Raw genomic sequence first — 20,300 nt, forward strand, 5'->3', positions numbered from 1 at the left:
CTTGGATCACATGAGGCACCTCAGCCTATCGTGTAATGGCAGTGACGTCAGTGTCCGGCGTTCAGATTTTAATACGTTACAGTTTCTTGTGGATTAGCGCGTTCATGTGGTGAATAATGTTCAATATTTGGTGTTATATAAGTAGAAACGTTCAGTAGGGACTGCAGTGTTTGTGAAATGTGCTTGACTGAGCGGTAATGTGTTATTTGAATAATGTTATTTGAGCTATAAAGTGTCTATATTGACCTATTGGTCACATTTGCATCCAAATTATAATGAATCTACACAGATTTAAAAGTCAAAGTGCATTTAAACAGTTTATATTGTATTGCATTTTAACATTTATGTGAAGCAACACTATGTAGCCTTTGGCCCTCTAGTGGTTGAAGCACAAACTACATGTAACCTGTGGAGGAACATTGTTTTGGTCATTATGTGAGTTGTGCTTCGGCTCCGCGTGGATGAATCTGAAGCGCTCATGAGAGTGAATGTCCTCAACAACATCACAACTGCCCCAATAATGACAGAAAGACATCCGAAAATACTTCTTATGAGCAGGTAAGTGGCTTAACTTATATTCTGCTGCTGGTTTGACTTGTGAAAACAATTGTTTTGTGTGGAAAATGACGTTACAGAAGTTTGGCAGCGCTGACAGACATAATGATTTTTGTTCATATCAGAGAATAACTGTGGGAACTATAACTTGAGAAGGCTATTCATAGGCAAATGAGCTGGTTTAGAGTTTGGTGTTGTTCCCAACATAAACATTGCTCTGTGATTCTTGTCGATGCACTGCTAATGTGAAGCTATTTAATGTTGATTCATGTTTTATTTCACACTTTTTCTCGCTCTGTTTACGGTTCAAAAATAACGGCTAGTGAGGCACCTCAGCCTATCGTGTGATGGCAGTGACGTCAGTGATATTCAGAGTTTTATGACAGTCAGTTACATTTTATGTTACACTGTTTATTGTGGATTAGCGCGTTTGTGTGGTGAATAATGTTCAATATTTGGTGTTATATCACTAGTAAGTGTTCAGTAGGACTGCAGTTTTTGTGAAATGTGCTTGACTGAGTGTTAAAAGAGCTCGAAGGTAATTGGCTTCCAGGCGAAACCCCCATTCGTTAGTCACTAACGTACGTCTCCGTTCCCTCCTCAGGGAACGAGGGTTACATACGTAACCGAGACGTTTCTGTGCAAGCAGGCTCACTGGAGAAAATGCGTACTTGGTAAGGCCCCAGTGCCAGTGCATCCGTGCTGAAGGTCCCCTCGATCAGGGAATAGAACATCTGGCAGTGGGAGGACTGCTGGGAGGCAAACAGGTCTACCTGTGCATCCCATAATCGACTCTAGATCAGCTGGACCACTTGGCCCAGTCAAACAGTCAGACTGAAATGGATTTCCAGAAATGCGATTTGAAAAGGATTTCAAACCACAAATGAATTAGCCTGGCTCCGCCCTCCTACGTACTTCCGCTCAATTTTCATTGGTGGTGAAGGAGTTGGCTGAAGCCGTCCGTCTCCCACCACCCACGTTAAAATCCCTGGCCGAATTACCTACTATTTTAGACACCAAGGTCGTGTGGTAATTGAATTGCTCTCCGAATCCATATCTCTGAGTTTTCAATAATATATCTTATATCTTATCTATATCTTTGACCAGAATATAACCTTTTTGACCACTGCAGAGCACCGTGCGATTGCGTTCGCTGTAATTTGGATGCATTTCTAGACTTATATTTCTTTAAATGCTGGCAAGTGTTTACAAGAGCAATATATTTCATCACCGTTAAAAAAATAAAAAGAAGAAAAGCACGTAAACATTGTAATTGGGCCGTTATTTACAGCAGCATTTATTCTTATCATACCAAGCATATGACAGCATATACAATCATGTTACGGACCACGTGAGCAGCGCATTCCCGATCACAAAACTCTCCCCGCCACCGTGATTAAATCACAATCCGAATGCACAAGGTTTTATCACTGAGGTGGCGTGCACAATCTACACAGTTTTTTTTGCGGATTTCCATGTGAGAATCAAAGGCGAACGGCGCGTGACATACGTCACGACCAAAGTTTAGCGATTGGTTATGGCAGATCAGAGCGAATCTGAGCAGATCCAATAGTTTTAAACTTCAACAGAGAACCCGCCTTCAAGGAAGTAAACGCTTGTCAATGGAGAGTGGCCAGACTCTCTGAACAAATTAAATGTACGAGAGTCTGGTAAGACCAGGCTACATATGAATGTCGCTTGAAACGGATTTGTAAAAATCACATTTAATGTGATTTTTTTTGCTGTTCTCAATTAATAAATATGATCAGATTTCAATTGGATATGCACAAAAATTGTATTTTGATGGACAGTCTGAATGCCTTTGTAGCTGTACAGTAGCAAAATTATCTGTACAGTATATTCTGACAAAATATTTATTTCCCATGTGGCATGTAAATCACACATACTTCATATCTGTCTGCTGCTTTCGACATCCACTGCTCATGGACTATGTGAATGTTTGTGCTGCTTTCCAATTCAGTTCTTTAACAACTAACTAACAACTCCAGGCTACACAGATATGACCGCACCTCAGCAGGTAAATTCTTATAATTCTTGTAAACTGGTCTAACTTGTGTATTTCCCCTTCAAAACCCTGAAACTTAAATAAATTAATGTTAATTTCTTTGTTTGTGTTTTTCCATATAAACACTCATTAAGGTTATAATATATAATTTTATGTTTGGAGTTGAAATAATACAGTGAGCCTGCGAATTATATTGTATATCGCAACCTCCACTACGCTAGCAAAGGAATCCTTAAGAAAGCGTGGCTGAACTTTATTTTTAATGAAGCTCCAGATGGTGTCAGTAACACACACTGTTCGTTTGTTCACTTAATTTTACTGCGTATTAATTTTTAAACAGACACAGTTGAACACAGGCTTTTCAGAGAGACTGAAAATAAAAGATGACGCTGTGATTGCTATATTGGATCTGACAGTAATGATGCAACACAGTCGGTTAAGGATCGTTTAGGCTTTGGTCAGGAAAATGAAGAAAATGTTCTCATTGTAATTCTCCACCAGATTTACTATGCCTCACGCAAGTCCATGCTAACTCAAAAGCTTGCGCACACACAAGCTGAGACCTGACGTGAGATTTAATTATAGCCACCGCTAATGTCCATATTGATAATGGCCAAGTTTTGCATGGAAACGGCCGTACGGCCGTACGCCCATTTTTCTGTCGTACATTCGTTTCATAAATGAGGCCCAGTGTTTCTGATTCCAATAGCTTCAAGTCTTTATTGCAGTCAATAAAACTGGTTTATTGGCAAATGAACTGTGGAAAGTAAAGGTATGTGTTATAACTGCATTCAAATATAAATACAACATTAAAAAGTCAAGCATTGATGGTTTTGTACAGAGAGTACAGAATGACAGCTAAACCAGAAATGCCCAAGCTGGATTATCAAAAACCAGGAAGTAACCATTCATATGATCGATCCAGTCACATTTTGTATGCCATAAAAAAGGAGTATATGCAACACATAATTCCTCAAAATTATTTCAAATAAAAATAATGAATGCATATCCAATAAATCAAACAATCAAAAGAACTATTAACAATAATGTTCAAAGAGGGTTATACACATTTCTCTTTTCTGATTAGATTCCTGTACTGTAGATTATTCTGCAATATTAATACATGTAATTTCACTTTGACATGGAAAGCATTTTTATCATCTGTAATAATGGACGTCGGAACCATTGTATGTGGGCGGAACAAGACCCACCCACTTTTTAAGACCAATGATATTGGACCCACTCACTTTTATCATCTCTAATTCAGCACATGTCTGTTTACCTACCCCTAACCGATAAACACTTATTATTAAACACATTTATTTCCACTTCCGAATTCCGGAAATGTTGGGATGTTTTTAAAATTTGAACAAAATGAAAACTAAAAGACTTTGAAATCACATGAGCCAATCATTTATTCACAATAGACCATAGATAACATAAATGTTTAAACTGAGAAAATGTACACTTTTATCCACTTAATGAGCTCATTTCGAACTTGATGCCTGCTACAGGTCTCAAAATAGTTGGGACGGAGGCAACAAATGGCTGAAAAAAGCGAGACATTTTGAAAAGATTCAGCTGGGAGAACATCTAGCAACTAATTAAGTTAATTGATATCTGGTCTGTAACATGATTAGCTACAAAAGGGATGTCTTAGAGTGGCAGATGCTGCGTCCCAATTCGCATACTATCCGTACTAAATAGTATTCAGAAAAATAATTAGTATGTCCCAAATCGTAGTATGTTGAAAAGAGTATTCCAAAGATTTCCGGATGGTCTACTATTTCCGGTCAGAATTCGATATTGCCCACAACCCATTATGAAATGGACGAGGATTCGATTAGAACTACAAACACGGATAAAAATGGTTAAAAAAACTACAAAAATTACGGTTATGAGTCCGCTGATTAAGTAGAGAGGGTTAGATAAAGGGGTTTGAATGAGCAATTATCAGTATTTAACCTGACGAAAAGATATTTATTCAATATTATCCACATTATGTTTCACTTGCAGCAGCATTGTGAACTTTTGTAATTATACATTTGGCCATTAACTCTTAAATGCATAATTATATTTAAACTGCAAACACATGAGTCGCTGCATTAAAGACCCACGACTGGCAGATCAACATGCTATTACATTTATCTCCGATACGGTAGGAAATTAAACTGAATGTGTACAATTTGAACTGTGACGATGATTGACAGAGCAGTTTAAACAGTGACGGGATACACGTAACTAAAGCCGCGTTTCCACCGCAGGAACTTTCCCCAGGAACTAGGAACTTTGGGGTGGTACTCAGTGTGTTTCGACCGCAGGAACCAGGGTCTAAATGAAGTTCCGGGTAAATATTTCCCCCTCCGAACGGCCCTGCTCGCGAGGTAGTACTTTTTCAAAGTTCGGAAACTTTCGGGGGTGGGACTTGGGCACTGAACATGCTGATTGGTTGAACTCATGCATTTTTATTTCAACCGGCATTTTTAAAAGTCTTTTGCGAGGTTCGTTCTGCATTCAGTAAATATCAGTCTTGCTCTTTCTGTCTGATGGCGTGCATTCGTCTCAGCCATCTCACGGTCAATGTCCGTAATAGCTGATAATAACATACCTTGTCTTATTTTAAATCTAGCTTTACAAGCTTTCAGAATATGCTTTAGTATCAGTGCTCGTCTCTTTTCCACCATTTTGTTAATGGCCTCTTTATTAAACCAATACATAACTACCAAAAGCAGCGCTGCTTACATCTCCTCGTTATTGTTACAGACAGTCTCGCACAAAAATGATTACTGTCCGTCGCTGGGAGGAGCAGCCGCGCGCAGTCCTACATCACCGGACTAAAATTTGCCTAATCTTCACGGTACTTTAGACCGCAGTGGAAACGCAGACAGTAGCAGATCTTGGGGGAAAAAATTTCCTGTAAAAAAAGTTCCTGGTACAAATTGTTCCGGGTAATTTCGGTGGAAACGCGGCTTAGGCGACAAGAGTCCATTAAAGATGACGAAGTAGTATGTCCCAAAGCTTGCATACTCTTCTGCTACATACTCAAATGTATGTACTTTTTCTTCACAAAAAGAGTACATACATTTAGGACATAGTATAAGTAGGTGAATTGGGATGCAGCAAGTCTCTCAGAAGTAAAGCTGGGCAGAGGCTCTCCAATCTGTGAAAGAGATCGTAAAAAGATTGTGGAATACATTAAAAACAATGTTCCTCAACGTCAAATTGCAAAGGCTTTGGAAATCTCATCATCTACTGTGCATAACATCATCAAAAGATTCAGAGAAACTGGAGAAATCTCTGTGCGTAAGGGGACAAGGCCGAAGCCCACGGGCATCCAATAAAGGTCTTCGGCCCTTAGACGGCACTGCATCACTCATCGGCATAATTGTATCAATGACATTACTAAATGGGCCCAGGAATACTTCCAGAAACCACTGTCTGTAAACACAATCCTCCGTGCCATCTGCAGATGCCAACTAAAGCTTTATCATGTAAAATGGAAGCCATATATGAACATAGTCTAGAAGAGCCCCTCCAGACGACGTCAATTTCAAGAAAGGCCTTGTGTATTTCAGCAGGAGAATGCAAAACCACATCCTGCAGCTATTACAACAGCATGGCTTCGTTGTAAAAGAGTCTGGATGCTGAATTGGCCTGCAGTGCAGATTTTTCACCTATAGAGAACATTTGCCGCATCATTAAACGAAAAATACGTCAAAGATGACCATGAGCTCTTCAGCAGCTGGAAACCTATATCAGGCCAGAATGGGACCAAATTCCATCACCAAAACTCCAGAAACTCGTAACCTCAATGCCCAGATGAGGTGAAGAGGAGATTCTACACCATGGTAAACAAGCCTCCGTCCCAAAAATTTTGAGACCTGTAGCAGGCATCAAGTTTAAAATGAGCTCATTTAGTGGATAAAAGGGTAAAATTTCTCAGTTTAAACATTTATCATCTTATCTATGGTCTAATGTGAATAAAATATTGGCTCATGTGATTTGGAAATCTTTTTGTTTCCATTTTATTCAGATTAAAAAAAACATTTCCGGAATTTGGGTTGTAATATTTTCTTCATTTTTATTGCAAATAAATGCCTTTTCAATGATATGTGATGGGAAAGGGGAGTAGAGCGAGTTTGGCAAAAGGCGGATTCGAAACTCTGGTCGATTTGCGTCAACTTGATTCGTGAATTATTCTGTGTTTTCCATAATTTTGTCTTGCCCAACCAGGCGTTTAGTAAACAAGGTGATATATTTGTACTTAATGTAAATGGCATATACTCCAGTAATTTTTTTCTGGGAGAGGACCCACATTTTTTCACTTCCGACGCCCATGTCTGTAATAATATTAAATTTGAAAAGCTACATGACAAAGAAACTTAAAATTATTCTTGGGTTCTCATCTCCTAAGAAACTATATATTTAATATAGCACATATATTTTATTCTTAGTCACAAAAGTATTATTTTTATTAAATGTTCTATATTGGGTTGTACATTCATTAATCCACATAGTTAGGTATATCATAGATGTACATTGGGCCTGACTTGTTATCTTTATCACTGTGGCCAAAGAATGGAAAGAGTTTTCCTCTGAAAGTCTGACCAGTGAAAGAGTAGATATGAGAGCAGGAGACCACATCATAAAAAGAGACCAGACCCTCCTCATAATCCACAAACACACCTATTATATCTGGATGTACTCTCCAATAAAAAGAGACTTTGGGATTGTCACAAGCAAAATAATCAAATCCCCTGTGAATCATAGTCCAGAATCCATTCTCTGGACTCAGTGTGATCTGTCCCTTCCTGTTAATGGATTCTCTGGCCACTCCGAAATTCCACTCCACGCATCTATCCACTTTCATCTCATAGTAAAATCTGCCTGAGTTGTATCCCTCTTCTCCCAGGACACACGGGCATTTGTCAAATCTCTTTGGATTGTCTGGGCAGTTACTCTTAAAGCGACTATATTCTATTCCTTGTCTATAGTCAGGCAGGGAAAGATATGGATTAACTGTATCTTCATCAGGAAACACATTCACTGAGAAAGATCAGAGAATATATTTTCAGCTTCATATTCATAAAGATTTTCAAGTATAATATATAATACAGAGTATAATTATGGCTGACAGAGTGTAAAACGTAAAGCACATCCACACATTACCTCCATACTGCCGAAGCGTCTTCAAAACTGTGGACATAAATAACAGGAAATAATTATGAATAAAAAAGATTTTTGTTGCAACTAATTACAATAGGAGTAATTAGAAGACTGACAAGAATAACAATGAGAGAAATATATTTTTTTATTTTTATGTTTTACTCTTTGATTGATTCTAACTATTTGTTAACCTGTGTTCATTTTTCTTGACATCACTATCAACCTCAACCTTTTTTTGATATATATATATTGCAAATATATAATCAACGTTTGGGAAGCTGTAGGTTTCACGATCGGCATGTGGAAAAGGGACGAGAACTCAAGTGCAGGAGAAAATTAGTGTTATAAATAATAAATACAAAAATAAAAATAAACACAAAACAAAACCCACAAGGGGGAAAAATCTAACATAACAAAGACAAATTACCAGGGTCGGGAACAGGGAGCCAGAAAACAGGAAAACATACCAATGACAAAAGACAACGATCAAGCACTGGACTGTGGAAACACCAAGAATATTAAGGGTGACAAATCAGGCAGGTAATGGGAAAGAGCAGGTGTGTCGAATTAACCAATAATCGGACAACAAGTGGGATGGGGTCCAGACAGATGACAGGCGCACACAGGACACAGAAATAAACCAAAACACCATGTGCTACACAGGACAAGACAGACATGTGACACTACCCCCTCTCCAAGGAGTGGCTTCCAGACACTCCACCAGAAACCAAAGAGGGACGGGAGGGACAGACCAGGGCGGGACAGACCGTGAGGGACAGACCGGGGCGGGACAGACCAGGGCGGGACAGACCAGGGTGGCCCGCAGAGTTCAGGCGGCCAGGGTGGCTCGGACAGAGCAGGGCGCCAGGTCGGCGCGAGCAGAGCAGGGACCCCCGGGACCGAGACCACCGAAACCGGGACCACCGAAACAGGATCCACCAAAACTGGGACAACCAGGACCACCAGAACCGGGACCACCGGAACAGGGACCGCCGGAACAGGGACCGCCGGAACAGGGACCGCCGGAACAGGGACCGCCGGAACAGGGACCGCCGGAACAGGGACCGCCGGAACACGGACCGCCGGAACAGGGACCGCCAAAGCAGTCGTGGAGGGAGCCTCTCGCCTCCTCCTCCATTTCGGAACAGGGACCACCGAAACTGGGTCCACCGAAACAGGGACCACCGGAACAGTCATGGATGGCACCTTGCTTCTCCTCCTCCGCTTAGAGACCACCGGAGCTGGGTCCACCGGAACTGGGACCACCAGAACTGGGACCACCGGAACCACCGGAACAGGGTCCCCCGGAACTGGGACTCTCCTTCTCTGTCCCCGAGTCCTCGGAGGGCTGGGGCCTCCACTGACCGTAGGTGGGAAACGGGAACAATCAGTGGACTGGGATACTGTTGGCCGAAGACGTTCGGAACCCCTCAGATGCTAGACAAAGTCCCAGAATCCCAGCTTCCCCAGCCTCTCCATCTCTCCCGGACAGAGTGGCATGTCCAGACAGAGGTTAAAAGTTTCTTTACACTCTGCCTCATTGAGGACAAAATGGTCCACCTCAATCAGGAACTGGCATACGAACTCTCGTACATCCGTTCCCTGCTGACAGATGTACTTGGATAACCGCATAACCAGCAGGTGTCTCGTAAGCTCCATGTGGAAGGATGGGGAAAAAATCAACGAAAAAAAAACAAAAACTCTTGCTGAGACCTCAAGTGGCTTGATCGTTCTGTCACGATCGGCATGTGGAAAATGGACGAGGACTCAAGTGCAGGAGAAAGTTAGTGTTTAATAAATACAAAAATAAAAATAAACACAAAACAAAACCCACAAGGGGGAAAATCAAACATAACAAAGACAAATTACCAGGGTCGGGAACAGGGAGCCAGAAAACAGGAAAACATACCAACGACAAAAGACAACGATCAAGCACTGGACTGTGGAAACACCAAGAATATTAAGGGTGACAAATCAGGCAGGTAATGGGGAAAAAGCAGGTGTGTCGAATTAACCAATAATCAGATAACAAGTGGGGTGGGGTCAAGACAGATGACAGGCGCACACAGGACACAGAAATAAACCAAAACACCATGTGTGTTTCTACACAGGACAAGACAGACATGTGACAGTAGGAGGTGGGTGGAATATGCGATTGTAATTTTTTAATGTGGTTAGCAAATAAATGTATGGTATTTTATTTTGCCTTGTTTGGTAGTTTGGTAGTTTTGTGTTGTAAAGTTTGGGTTTGTTTGTTTCTTTGATGCTTTTGGTCATCACTTCAACTGTAAAAGAGCCTTAAGTGTGTTGTTGTGCAAGTGTGTTAGTAAAAAGTGCGTTTATGGAAATAAACTTACAACAGAAACCTAGCAATTTCATGCTAAAAAGTAAGGTTTAATTTTCACTGATATTTGTAAATGTATAGTGTTTATATCTGTGTATTGTGACTGTAACATAAAAACCTGAAAGATTTCTTTAAAATGTTAAATGCTAATGAAGGACACTGTACACCATACTTGAAATTCACTTACCAGTTTGCCTGAGTTTGCCATCTAATGTCCCCTTCAGTTGAGTTAGGGCTTTATTGATTGTGTGCAAATTCATTTTAGTGCCAATATTGATTTCAGTCCATTTCTTGGTACTTATAGGACTGCAAATGGATGGGTAAATCTACAGCAGAAGAGAGGAAAAATCTGTCAGCATTGAGAGAGTTTTATAATGTATAATATTCTCACTGATGAGACAGATGTTGACAGACCTGTAGGAGTTTGAGATGATGGTCAGTGTGTGAGAGCTGCTCCAGCTCAGTGTTTCTCCTCTTCAGCTCAGTGATTTCCTGCTCCAGCTCTTTAATGAGATCTTCAGCCTGTTTCTCTGCTGCTTTCTGCTGTTCCTCCATCATCTTCAGCTGCTCAGACTGACATCTCTCAATGGAGCGGATCAGATCAGTGAAGAGCTCAACACTAGAGGATTTCTCTTCCTCTGTGTTTCTCTGACGAGATCAATTAGAAAATTTGTCTATTATGTATTTACATGTTTAAAGAGAGAGTTTACTAAAAATAGAAATCCTCTCTTCATCTACTGGCCTCATGACATTTAAAAGTTTTTAAAATCTATTTAATTCAGCACCTTTATTAAGCAGATCAAAATGCTTTATTCATTTTGCATTATTTTAACTCCCACTCACCTTTCTCAGCTCTACTGAGTGTTGGATCTCTAGAATCTTCTTCATTCTGTCCTGGATCATCTGATGAACGTCTGTCTGTGTCTGAACCAGCTGATTCTACATACAGAGAAAAAAACATTTTAGACAAAGTCTGACACTTACAAATAATCAGGTGTGCTGTCCGAGGGGAGGGCTTCAAGATCAGAATTTTGGGCTGAACCCAGAGTACTCCCCAAAAAGATGCAAAATGAACAGAGGACATCAGCTGGGAAACAGTACTAATCCCCCCAAAATTTGCTAAGGACAAGGCTGATGGTGTAGCGTTAGCAGGGAGGTGGTTGGTTGCTGGACTGGGACCGCTGCAAACGAATCCAACAGACGAATGCATTCGACAATGCATTTGGCTGTCAACATCTTGAATGGAAGCCAGTGAAGGGTTCGGTTCAAGATGCGCAGGTCCAAGATTGGCCACAACCCACCGCTCTTTTTGGGTACAATGAAGTAGAGGCTGTAGAAGCCAGACTTAATCTTGGCTGGAGAGACGGCCTCGATCGCAACCTTCGCCAGTAGATTGTTGACCTCCATACGCATGACTGGGGCATTGCCACCCACCATGGTAGAGTGGACGAGGAGCGGGGAGGAGACCGCGCAAACTGAATCGCATATCCGAGCCTTATTGTTTGAGTGGGGCAGTATGACAGATTGGAAAGCTCTAGCCAGTCTCCCAAAAGCCATAGGTGCCGCTTCTGGACCACCAAAGTGGACATCACCTGACCCAGGGACTGCGCAGTGACCTTCGTCGCTCGGAGAGCAAAGTCGATGAAAGTGCGCACTTCATGCATAAGCCCTGGGTCAGCACCGCCCTCGTGCATGGTTTTTAAAACCTTGGCCTGGTATACTTGCAGGATGGCCATGGCACGCAAAGCAGACGTGGCCTGACCCGCAGCTCTGTAGGCCTCTGCCACTAAGGTGGACGAGAACCCACAGGCTTTGGGCACGTGCTTGAGATCACCACGCCAGATGGATACAGCTGGGGGAATCCCTTTAGCTGCGCCTCCATCAAGGGTAGTGAAGGCTGAGGTCGCACCAGAACGATTACAGGCAGTAAAAGGTGCCCTCCACGAACTGGTAACCTCCTCATGCACCTCCAGGAAGAATGGCGTTGGGGGCGGTAGCAGGCGATCAGCGTGCACTGTGTCTAGGAACCAAACATCCAGCCTTGAACGCTTGGGCTGAGGAGGAGGATTCCAGTCCAGCTCAATGTTCACAGCTGCCCGGGAAAGCATAGTCGTCAGCTCTGGATCAGACTCGGGCAACGCTGGCACTCCAGTAGGAGGCAGCGCAGCCGAACCCTCACCAGAGGACTCAGGCCCACCTTGTGATGTGGCGATCAACACTGCACAGATCAGCAGCAGGAATGCACTTGATTTGGCTTTGAAGCAGAAACATAACGCGAGATTGCATGCGCGGCTCCTTATAAATCGATCCTGGAAGGCCCCTGGAGCAACATGGAGTAAAGTGCCTTGCTCAAGGATCGAACCAGCAACCTTCTACATATCAGTTCAGTGGTTTAACCCACTAGACCACCATCTCCATTCTAAGTGAAACCCCTATTACATCAGTCACTGTCGTAAATCGGGGTTAGAAAGGGAACTGCATTTCATGGGGTGTTTAAAGTGTTTTGTCTGTAACTCTTTGGGCCCTATTTTAACGATCTGAAACGCAACTGTCAAAGCGCGAAGCGCAAGTAACTTTGTGGGCGGGTCTCGGCGCTGTTGCTATTCTCCCGGCGGGATAAATGGCTCTTGCGCCCGGCGCAAATCTAAAATGGGTTGGTCTGAAGTAGCTTCATTATTCATAGGTGTGGTTTGGGCGTAACGTGAATAAACCAATCCGAGCGTCATCCAACATTCCCTTTAAAAGCAGGTGCGCAAGTTCCATTATGGATTGCTATTATTATGGCGTATTTACCAGGCGCACGCCAGGAGCGGTTCACAGCCGAGGAGACTGATATGCTTGTAAGAGCAGTGAAAGACAGAGAAGTGAAGTTGTAATGTTGTACATTATGGTAAAGGTGATTTCACAGTCTTTTTTTTTTCAGTCTTTCAGTTTTTTTCAGTTTTTCAGTCGATTTTTTTTCCTGGTTCTTGACGGACAAACCAATTTGTCAGATGTCCTTATATACATATATGTCTTGCCACTATTGGGCAAACAGGTCTTATCCTTAATTATTACAATTAGCCTGAATCATTTGTAAGCTAGATTTATGCCTATATTTTCACATCTTCGTGGCACACCACAATGATTTCCGTCATCTCATGTGTTAATATTTTTTTGTGTAACAATTTATGATTTGCAAAAATAACTGTTGCATCTGTGTAGATACATGAGCAAAGTGTATGCGCGTTGTGCACGCTATACATTATGGTCAAGCATGCGCCCTTAAAATAGCATAATGAACAACGCGCAACGCGCCACTGACTTTAGACTAGGTTTTTTCTGGTCAGTGGCGCAATTGTTTAATGGAACAGCAAAATAGCACCAGGGATTGTTTGCGCCGGAACACGCCTCCTTTTTTGCGCTGAACCGCCCAGGTAGCGCAAGTTCATTCACTAGTTTAGCGACGTGCTTCTGTGGAGGGAAAAGCGCGCTTTGCGCGGGTGCAAAATAGGAATGACACATGCGTCGGTGTACAAAGTCAATTGCGCTGGGTGCAAGATAGGGCCCTATACCTTCTTCGTTTGAATCTCCTCCTCTATAGGAACAGTGTTGTGAGTCCTGTGTTCTCCTTCAGTGCAGAACAGACACACACACGTCTGATCATCTCTGCAGAACAGCTCCAGAGGTCTCTCGTGTTTCTGGCATATATAATCCTCCAGATTTTCCACAGCATTGATGAGTTTGTGTTTCTTTAGACGTGGGACTCTGAGATGAGGCTCTAGATGAGTCTCACAGTAAGAGCTTTGACACGTCAGGCAGGTCTTCACAGCTTTCTGCTTTCTTTCACCACAGACGTCACAGAACCCCTCAGATGCTCCTAGATTGAGCTTCTCTTTAAAGTGTTGCACAACCTCTCTGAGTGTTGTATTAATTTTGAGATCAAGTCTTCTGCTGAATTTGTCTTTACAGAGTGGACAGAAGCAGGTCTGTGTGTTCGTCCAGCACTTGCTCAGGCAGGTTCTGCAGAAGTTGTGTCCACATGGAGTGGTGACTGGATCAGTGAACACTTCCAGACAGATGGAGCACTGGAGCTCCTCATTTAGTGCTGGACCACTGGAGGACGCCATGACTGAAAAGATAAGTAATGACAATATATCATCTACATTGCTGAAGAGAGGGATTTTGATAATTATATGCACTGAATAAATTAGGCTATGCATTTTGCATGTTAAATACTCAGTGTTGGGGAGTTACTAGTGACATGAAACGCAGTTATGTAATTTAAATACAAAACAAATGTATCTGTTATCAGTTACTGAGAAAAAATGTGGAATTAAATTTCAGCTACACTCTAAAAAAAAAAGGTTCTATATTGCACCAAAAATGGTTCTTGGCTCGTAATCATAGGGGAACCTTTTTTAGTGCTATATAGCACCAATTTTGGTGCTTCAGTGGTTCTTCAGCGGTTCTTCAGAGGTTCTTCAGCGGTTCTTCAGAGGTTCTTCACCGGTTCTTTGACTAAGGTGCTATATAGCACCTCTGAAGAACCGCTGAAGAACCACTGAAGCACCAAAATTGGTGCTATATAGCACTAAAAAAGGTTCCCCTATGATTACGAGCCTTTTTTTTTAGAGTGTACTTATGAAAATGTGAATAATTAAAAAAGGATATATCTTAACATTTTCTTTAAAAAGCTAGAAAATAGTTAGTTTTTTTGCCTGTTTTTGATGTGCGTGAGGTCTCCTGTCATTTAAAGGCTGTTTAGTAAAGCGATGCTTTTCTGATGCTTTTGATTGGTTCTTTTGTTCGAATTTGCAGCACCACATCTGCCAATCACATCAATCCACATTGCCACTGAAAGCTTTAGGCTACAATCTGTCTGAGAGTTGATGAAAATGCGTTCAAGTGCTGGAAATGTAAAAATCATTTCATGTAGAAATCATAAAAGGACGCAAATATAACAGTTCAGTGCAAAATATGATGGCCAGCTATTAAAATGCTATCTACATTGAAGGTTTCAATGACCTGAGGAAGCATCTCCTATGATGAATGTTAACATGAAGCGCCACCTAGAGGAAAAATATTTTGAGTAGTTTGTCCCATTTTGACTTATTTAACTAAACAACGATTGAGTCTAAACAATATTTTAGGTGGAATATAACTTTTATTTTTTTAAATGTTATTACAGCTACACAGTCTGTTTGGGTTGAATCTATTCTTGCTTCTGTTAGTGAGAAATCAATATTAGGTCTTATATGGTATAACGCTTTCCCTTCATACACACAAAGTGGTAAAAAGGCTAGAATGCAGATTTTTACTAATTTTTTTGTATCAGTTAGAAAAAAAACATGAAATTAAGGTTGAACCACTGTAGTCACATGGATTATTTTAACAATTTCTTTCTGGACCTTGAAAGTGGTCATTAAATTACTGTCTATGGAGGGTCAGAGAGTCTCAGATTTCATCATAAATATCTTCATTTGTGTTCTGAAGATGAACAAAGGTATTTTTGGGTGAACTAACACTTTAACTTCTAAATACAGAAACCAAACAGAAACTAAATATGCGTCTCTGGGAGCCACAGAACAGCAAATGTAACAACAACATTTTAAAACCATCATAAGATCTTTTATAAAAGACAACAGAAAATTAGTGGAACTGTCATTTTTCAAACAAATAACTTACTAAATAAACACCAAGTGTCATTTCTGTTTAATGGAGTTATGATTTTCACTGAACTTTGTTTATTCTGTCTGCAGTTCACACACTTCCTGTTTCTGATATGTGACATGAACACAGACTTTGATTTGACAAACATTCTTATATTGCATCATGACATTAAACTAGTGAACTTGCATTCCCATCGCTTACCTGTGAGTGAATATCAGATCTGATCGTTGATTTCAGAGTTTCTGAATGTTGTTGTGAAGAAGCTTCAGGTTCATCTGTTCAGTTTCACTTTCACTGAAGTCTTCACACACATGCAGTGATGTCATAGAGCTCCGCCCATAATCATGAATATGAAACAGTTCCTGATTCATCCCTGATGAAAACAGTGTAAGAAACTGTTAGAATATGTGTGTAGTTGTGATTAGTTCCTCAATGTTGTGTTTGCTCTGGATGGTGTGTGAGTCTCAGTGTGGACTGACTTGAGGAGAAAGCGAGACCTGAGCCCTGATCCTCCAGAGATGAAGGTGTTGTGTTTCTCCACTGCCAGTGGCGGCGCTAATGCACTGTTGAGTAGTTTAAGATCGTCAGAGATCCAGAGACACACAGGACTCACTTTACTCTGTGACACTGACGCTCAGGAGAGTGTGTGTGACAGTCATGGATCCACCGATCAAACCTGCACAGAGTCTCTAGGTTCAGACTGTAACGCTGGAGAACAGCAGATGATGAAGATGAAGAGAGAAACCACAGCTGAGGAACAACACAGCCACGAGGATTTAATCCTTCAGGTGTGTTTCTTCCTGTAATGTTTTTACCTTTTCATGACATTTGTCTGCTATGTCAGTAACTGAAGGTTTCAAATCACTCGAGTTGCTTTTAAAGTCACTTTTTTCCCCTCATCTCTGTAAAACTCTTGTAAAAACTAGCTTTTAGGTTCATTATTAAGGGCTGCAATTGAGGCTATTTAGATTATCTGCCATTTATTTCTTGTTTTATTAAGACAAAACACGTTATTAATCTCTCAACAGATTGAGTTCAGTAACTCTGAATTCATTAGTGAATCTGGATTAGTCTCTTTTGTGGGCAGTGACACAAATAATGATGATTCTTGGTCTTGACAAGCAGTTTTCTACTATATTTGATTGTATAAACATGACAGAATTGACCTTAAGCGTGTAAAAATAAACGCTTCAGTTTCTGGTTTAGTTTCTCATTTCTCTTTTCTTTACATTTTCCACAATAGAATTGATTTTTGACAATTTACTGTGGTCATTTTTAGATTTGATGGATGTGAAAAACTGAGCGAAGTGGAGGAGAAACATCAGCGTCAGAAACCTCATGATCTCAGAACTGAAGAAAAGTCTTTCAAAGGCCATCAACGTGGAAAGAGTTTCATTCAGAAAGGTAATAACATCACAAACCGTACAAATGCCCTCAGTGTGGGAGGAGTTTCTCACAAAGAGGAAACCTTGAAATGCATATAAATATTCCCACTGGAGAGAAACCGTATTCATGTCACGAGTGTGGAAAGAGTTTCACTCAGGCAGAGACTGTCAAAGATCATCATCTCTGAGTTCACTCTGGAGTAAAGTCATTTAAACTGAGCAGTAAAACACTGAGAATCTGTGCCAGTGAGTAGAATAGCATTTATTTTGATGTGTATTGAATGTCTATTGATATAAAATGACAGTATTCGCTCAAGTCAGGGTTGTGAACTGCATTTAATACTGTCCTAAAATGGCCGGTCGCTTCGGCTCCAAGCCGACTCTGTATCCGTCGTCCAGCGACGTGAGTGTTGAGATCGTCATGGACGGGGCAGGACCTCGTATCGGTGGAGACGCCAAACTCTCCATCGTCCTGAAGAACAAGAGCTCAAAGCAGCACACGGCCAGTCTGCTGTATGAGGAGCTGGTCATGAACTACACCGGAGCGATGAAAGACACCGTGAAGAAGGACCGGATTCCTGTCCACCTCAAACCACAAGAGAGTGAGTGAGTTTGACTATTACACTGACTTTTCTCTGATAATTGTGGCCCAGAATGTCTGAGTTAGTAGTTTCACTTCTTAAAAATCACTTGATGATGACGCCTGATTCAGATTCATCCCAGAAATGTTCAGTGGGGTTCAGGTCAGAGCATATAATGCGTTTGGTTACGTCACGTGTGAGAATCCATTGCGTTTAGTGTTGATGCTCAACCTGGTGAAACATCGAAAGGCGTCGTATTTGGATTCAGTTCATCATAAAGAAACTCTCCATCATTGATTGTGTTTGTGCTGTTTCAGCCTCTAGAGGACGCTGTGCTGGGGAAAGAGTTGACAGTCAAGATCCCGTTCCTGAACCCGCTGTCACAAGTGTTGAGGAACGTTTTGTTCCGTATAGAGGGATTGGGAATGCAGAGCGTCAGGAAGATCCCGTATGGGTAAGACTTTCAGTGTTTAACAGCAGTTTAATTTCAGCTGTGACGTGTTCATGCACTTTAGATTGGTTCAGAAACATAGATTGTACTGCATTAATATGATATTTAAAGAGTGAACAGCTTCCAGAGAGTTGATATTGTCTTTCTGTCTGTCAGTGATGTGGAGAAGCTTGCGACGGTTACACTGATGGAGAAGTTTGTTCCCACCGTCTCCGGCTCTCAGAAGCTCCTGATCGATGGACTGCCGTCAGCTCACTCAGGTGCACGCATTCACTGATATTGAGCTCAAACCAAAGTCAAAAACACTGTCATTGTGAAACCTTCTAATGCTCTCGCTTCTCCTGAAGAATATGCTCTAGATTGAAGAGTCATCAACACTAAATAATAATAATAGTATTTTCATTCACAATCTTTATTGTTAAATTACATAATAATTAGCTGTTTAGATTATAATCAATATCAGTTATAGAATTGGACACGTCTTTATTCAGATGCTGCAGTTATTACAATATAAACCAAAGACCTCAACATTTCACAAGACATTCAATATTAACAGCTGGAGAGAAAAGAGAGAGAAAATGACTTCAGAAATTTTCTTACAAAATAAAAATAGAAACACTCTGGAAAGTTTGGAAATGTAGCATATTATGTAGAATCTCATAGTAGATTTGAAAAGCTCAAACAAAGTATAAATGAAAGAGAACGGCAAACAAATATTTGTGTTTATTAGAAAATATATAGAATCATAACAAATTGGCCATTCAAATGTAGTGATGATAATATATATTTTCAAACAACATGTTTGTACTATTTCATTATATTTGATGTTTTATCAGTGACTGATTTTTTTTTAAGGCCTGAATATACAGTTCATTTTTGCACTTGTACACATATTAATTTCTTTATCATTTAAAGTACAACCCCAAATCAGAAAAAGTTGGGACAGTATGGAAAATGCAAAAAAAAAGAAAAAAAGAAGTGATTTCTACATTTACTTTGACTTGTATTTCATTGCAGACAATATGAACACAAAATATTTCATGTTTTGTCTGGTCAACTTCATGTCATTTGTAAATATGCATCCTTTCCTGTCATTCAGACCTGCAACACATTTCAAAAAAAGTTGGGACAGGAGCAATTTAGGGCTAGTATTGAGGTAAAATGGTTAAATAATGATGTGATTTGAAACAGGTGATGTCAACAGGTGATTGTAATTATAATTTGGTACAAAAGCAGCATCCAAGAAAGGTCTAATCCTTTAGGACAGGGGTCTCCACACTCGGTCCTGGAGGGCCGCTGTCCTGCAGAGTTTAGCTCCAACCCCAATTAAACACACCTGAACCAGCTAATCAATGTCTAACTAGGGCCTTGTAAGACACTGATTAGCAGGTTCAGGTGTGTTTATTTGAGGTTGGAGCTAAACTCTGCAGGACAGCGGCCCTCCAGGACCGAGTGTGGAGACCCCTGCTTTAGGAGCAAAGATGGGCAGAGGATCGCCAGTTTGCCAACAAATGCGTGAGAAAATTATTGAAATGTATAAAAACAATATTCCTCAAAGAAAGATAGGAAGAGATTTGGATATTTCACATTCAACAGTGCATAACATAATTAAAAGATTCAAGGAAACTGGAGGAATTTCAGTGCGTAAAGGACAAGGGCGCAAGCCTAAGCTGAACAACCGTGATCTCCGATCCCTCAAGCGGCACTGCATCAAGAATCGTCATTCATCTATAAGCGATATCACCACATGGGCTCAGGACTACTTTGGCAAACCTTTGTCAAGTACCACAATACGTAGTTACATCCACAAATGCCAGTTAAAACTGTACTGTGCCAAAAGGAAGCCCTATGTTAACAGTGTCCAGAAGCGCCGTCGACTTCTCTGGGCTCGGAGGCATCTGGGATGGACCATCACACAGTGTACTGTTGTCAGATGAATAAGTATTTATGGTATTTTTGGGGAGGAATGGACCTTGTGTGCTCCGGACCAAAGAAGAAAAGGATCATCCAGACTGTTACCAGCAACAAGTCCAAAAGCCAGGGTCTGTCATGGTATGGGGTTGTGTCAGTGCCCTTGGCAAAGGTAACTTGCACTTCTGTGAAGGCACCATTAATGCTGAAAAGTACATAGAGATTTTGG

The 20,300-nt window shown here is 41.1% G+C and overlaps 2 protein-coding genes across 2 annotated transcripts; one reads left to right on the forward strand and one right to left on the reverse strand.

The window, feature by feature from the left end:
- Positions 1–3,283: 3,283 nt before the first annotated feature.
- LOC307117674 (E3 ubiquitin-protein ligase TRIM39-like) lies at positions 3,284–16,061 on the reverse strand. The gene is made up of 7 exons (XM_079802666.1): positions 15,945–16,061; positions 13,646–14,202; positions 10,935–11,030; positions 10,506–10,739; positions 10,279–10,417; positions 7,751–7,777; positions 3,284–7,627 (listed from the first exon to the last, which is right to left on the reverse strand). The coding sequence occupies exons 2-7, from the start codon at positions 14,198–14,200 to the stop codon at positions 7,086–7,088; spliced, it is 1,593 nt and encodes a 530-aa protein (XP_079658792.1). The 5' UTR covers positions 14,201–14,202; positions 15,945–16,061; the 3' UTR covers positions 3,284–7,085.
- Positions 16,062–16,338: 277 nt separating this feature from the next.
- Positions 16,339–19,118, forward strand: LOC307117684 (uncharacterized protein). The gene is made up of 4 exons (XM_079802677.1): positions 16,339–16,531; positions 17,023–17,730; positions 18,027–18,163; positions 18,317–19,118. The coding sequence occupies exons 2-4, from the start codon at positions 17,481–17,483 to the stop codon at positions 18,317–18,319; spliced, it is 390 nt and encodes a 129-aa protein (XP_079658803.1). The 5' UTR covers positions 16,339–16,531; positions 17,023–17,480; the 3' UTR covers positions 18,320–19,118.
- Positions 19,119–20,300: the final 1,182 nt, after the last annotated feature.

This window comes from Gobio gobio (genome assembly GCF_949357685.1).
Source record: "Gobio gobio genome assembly, chromosome: 21".
Taxonomy (NCBI): domain Eukaryota; kingdom Metazoa; phylum Chordata; class Actinopteri; order Cypriniformes; family Gobionidae; genus Gobio; species Gobio gobio.

What these genes read in the sequence shown, in the direction of transcription:
- LOC307117674 (XM_079802666.1), bottom strand. Translation starts at nt 14,200, where the DNA reads ATGGCGTCCTCCAGTGGTCCAGCACTAAATGAGGAGCTCCAGTGCTCC. An exon ending in ATCATCTCAAACTCCTACAG is followed by an intron (nt 10,418 to 10,505) that starts GTCTGTCAACAT and finishes CTTCTGCTGTAG; the next exon opens with ATTTACCCATCCATTTGCAG. An exon ending in TGGCAAACTCAGGCAAACTG is followed by an intron (nt 7,778 to 10,278) that starts GTAAGTGAATTT and finishes TTATGTCCACAG; the next exon opens with TTTTGAAGACGCTTCGGCAG.
- LOC307117684 (XM_079802677.1), top strand. Translation starts at nt 17,481, where the DNA reads ATGGCCGGTCGCTTCGGCTCCAAGCCGACTCTGTATCCGTCGTCCAGC. An exon ending in CCACCTCAAACCACAAGAGA is followed by an intron (nt 17,731 to 18,026) that starts GTGAGTGAGTTT and finishes GTGCTGTTTCAG; the next exon opens with CCTCTAGAGGACGCTGTGCT.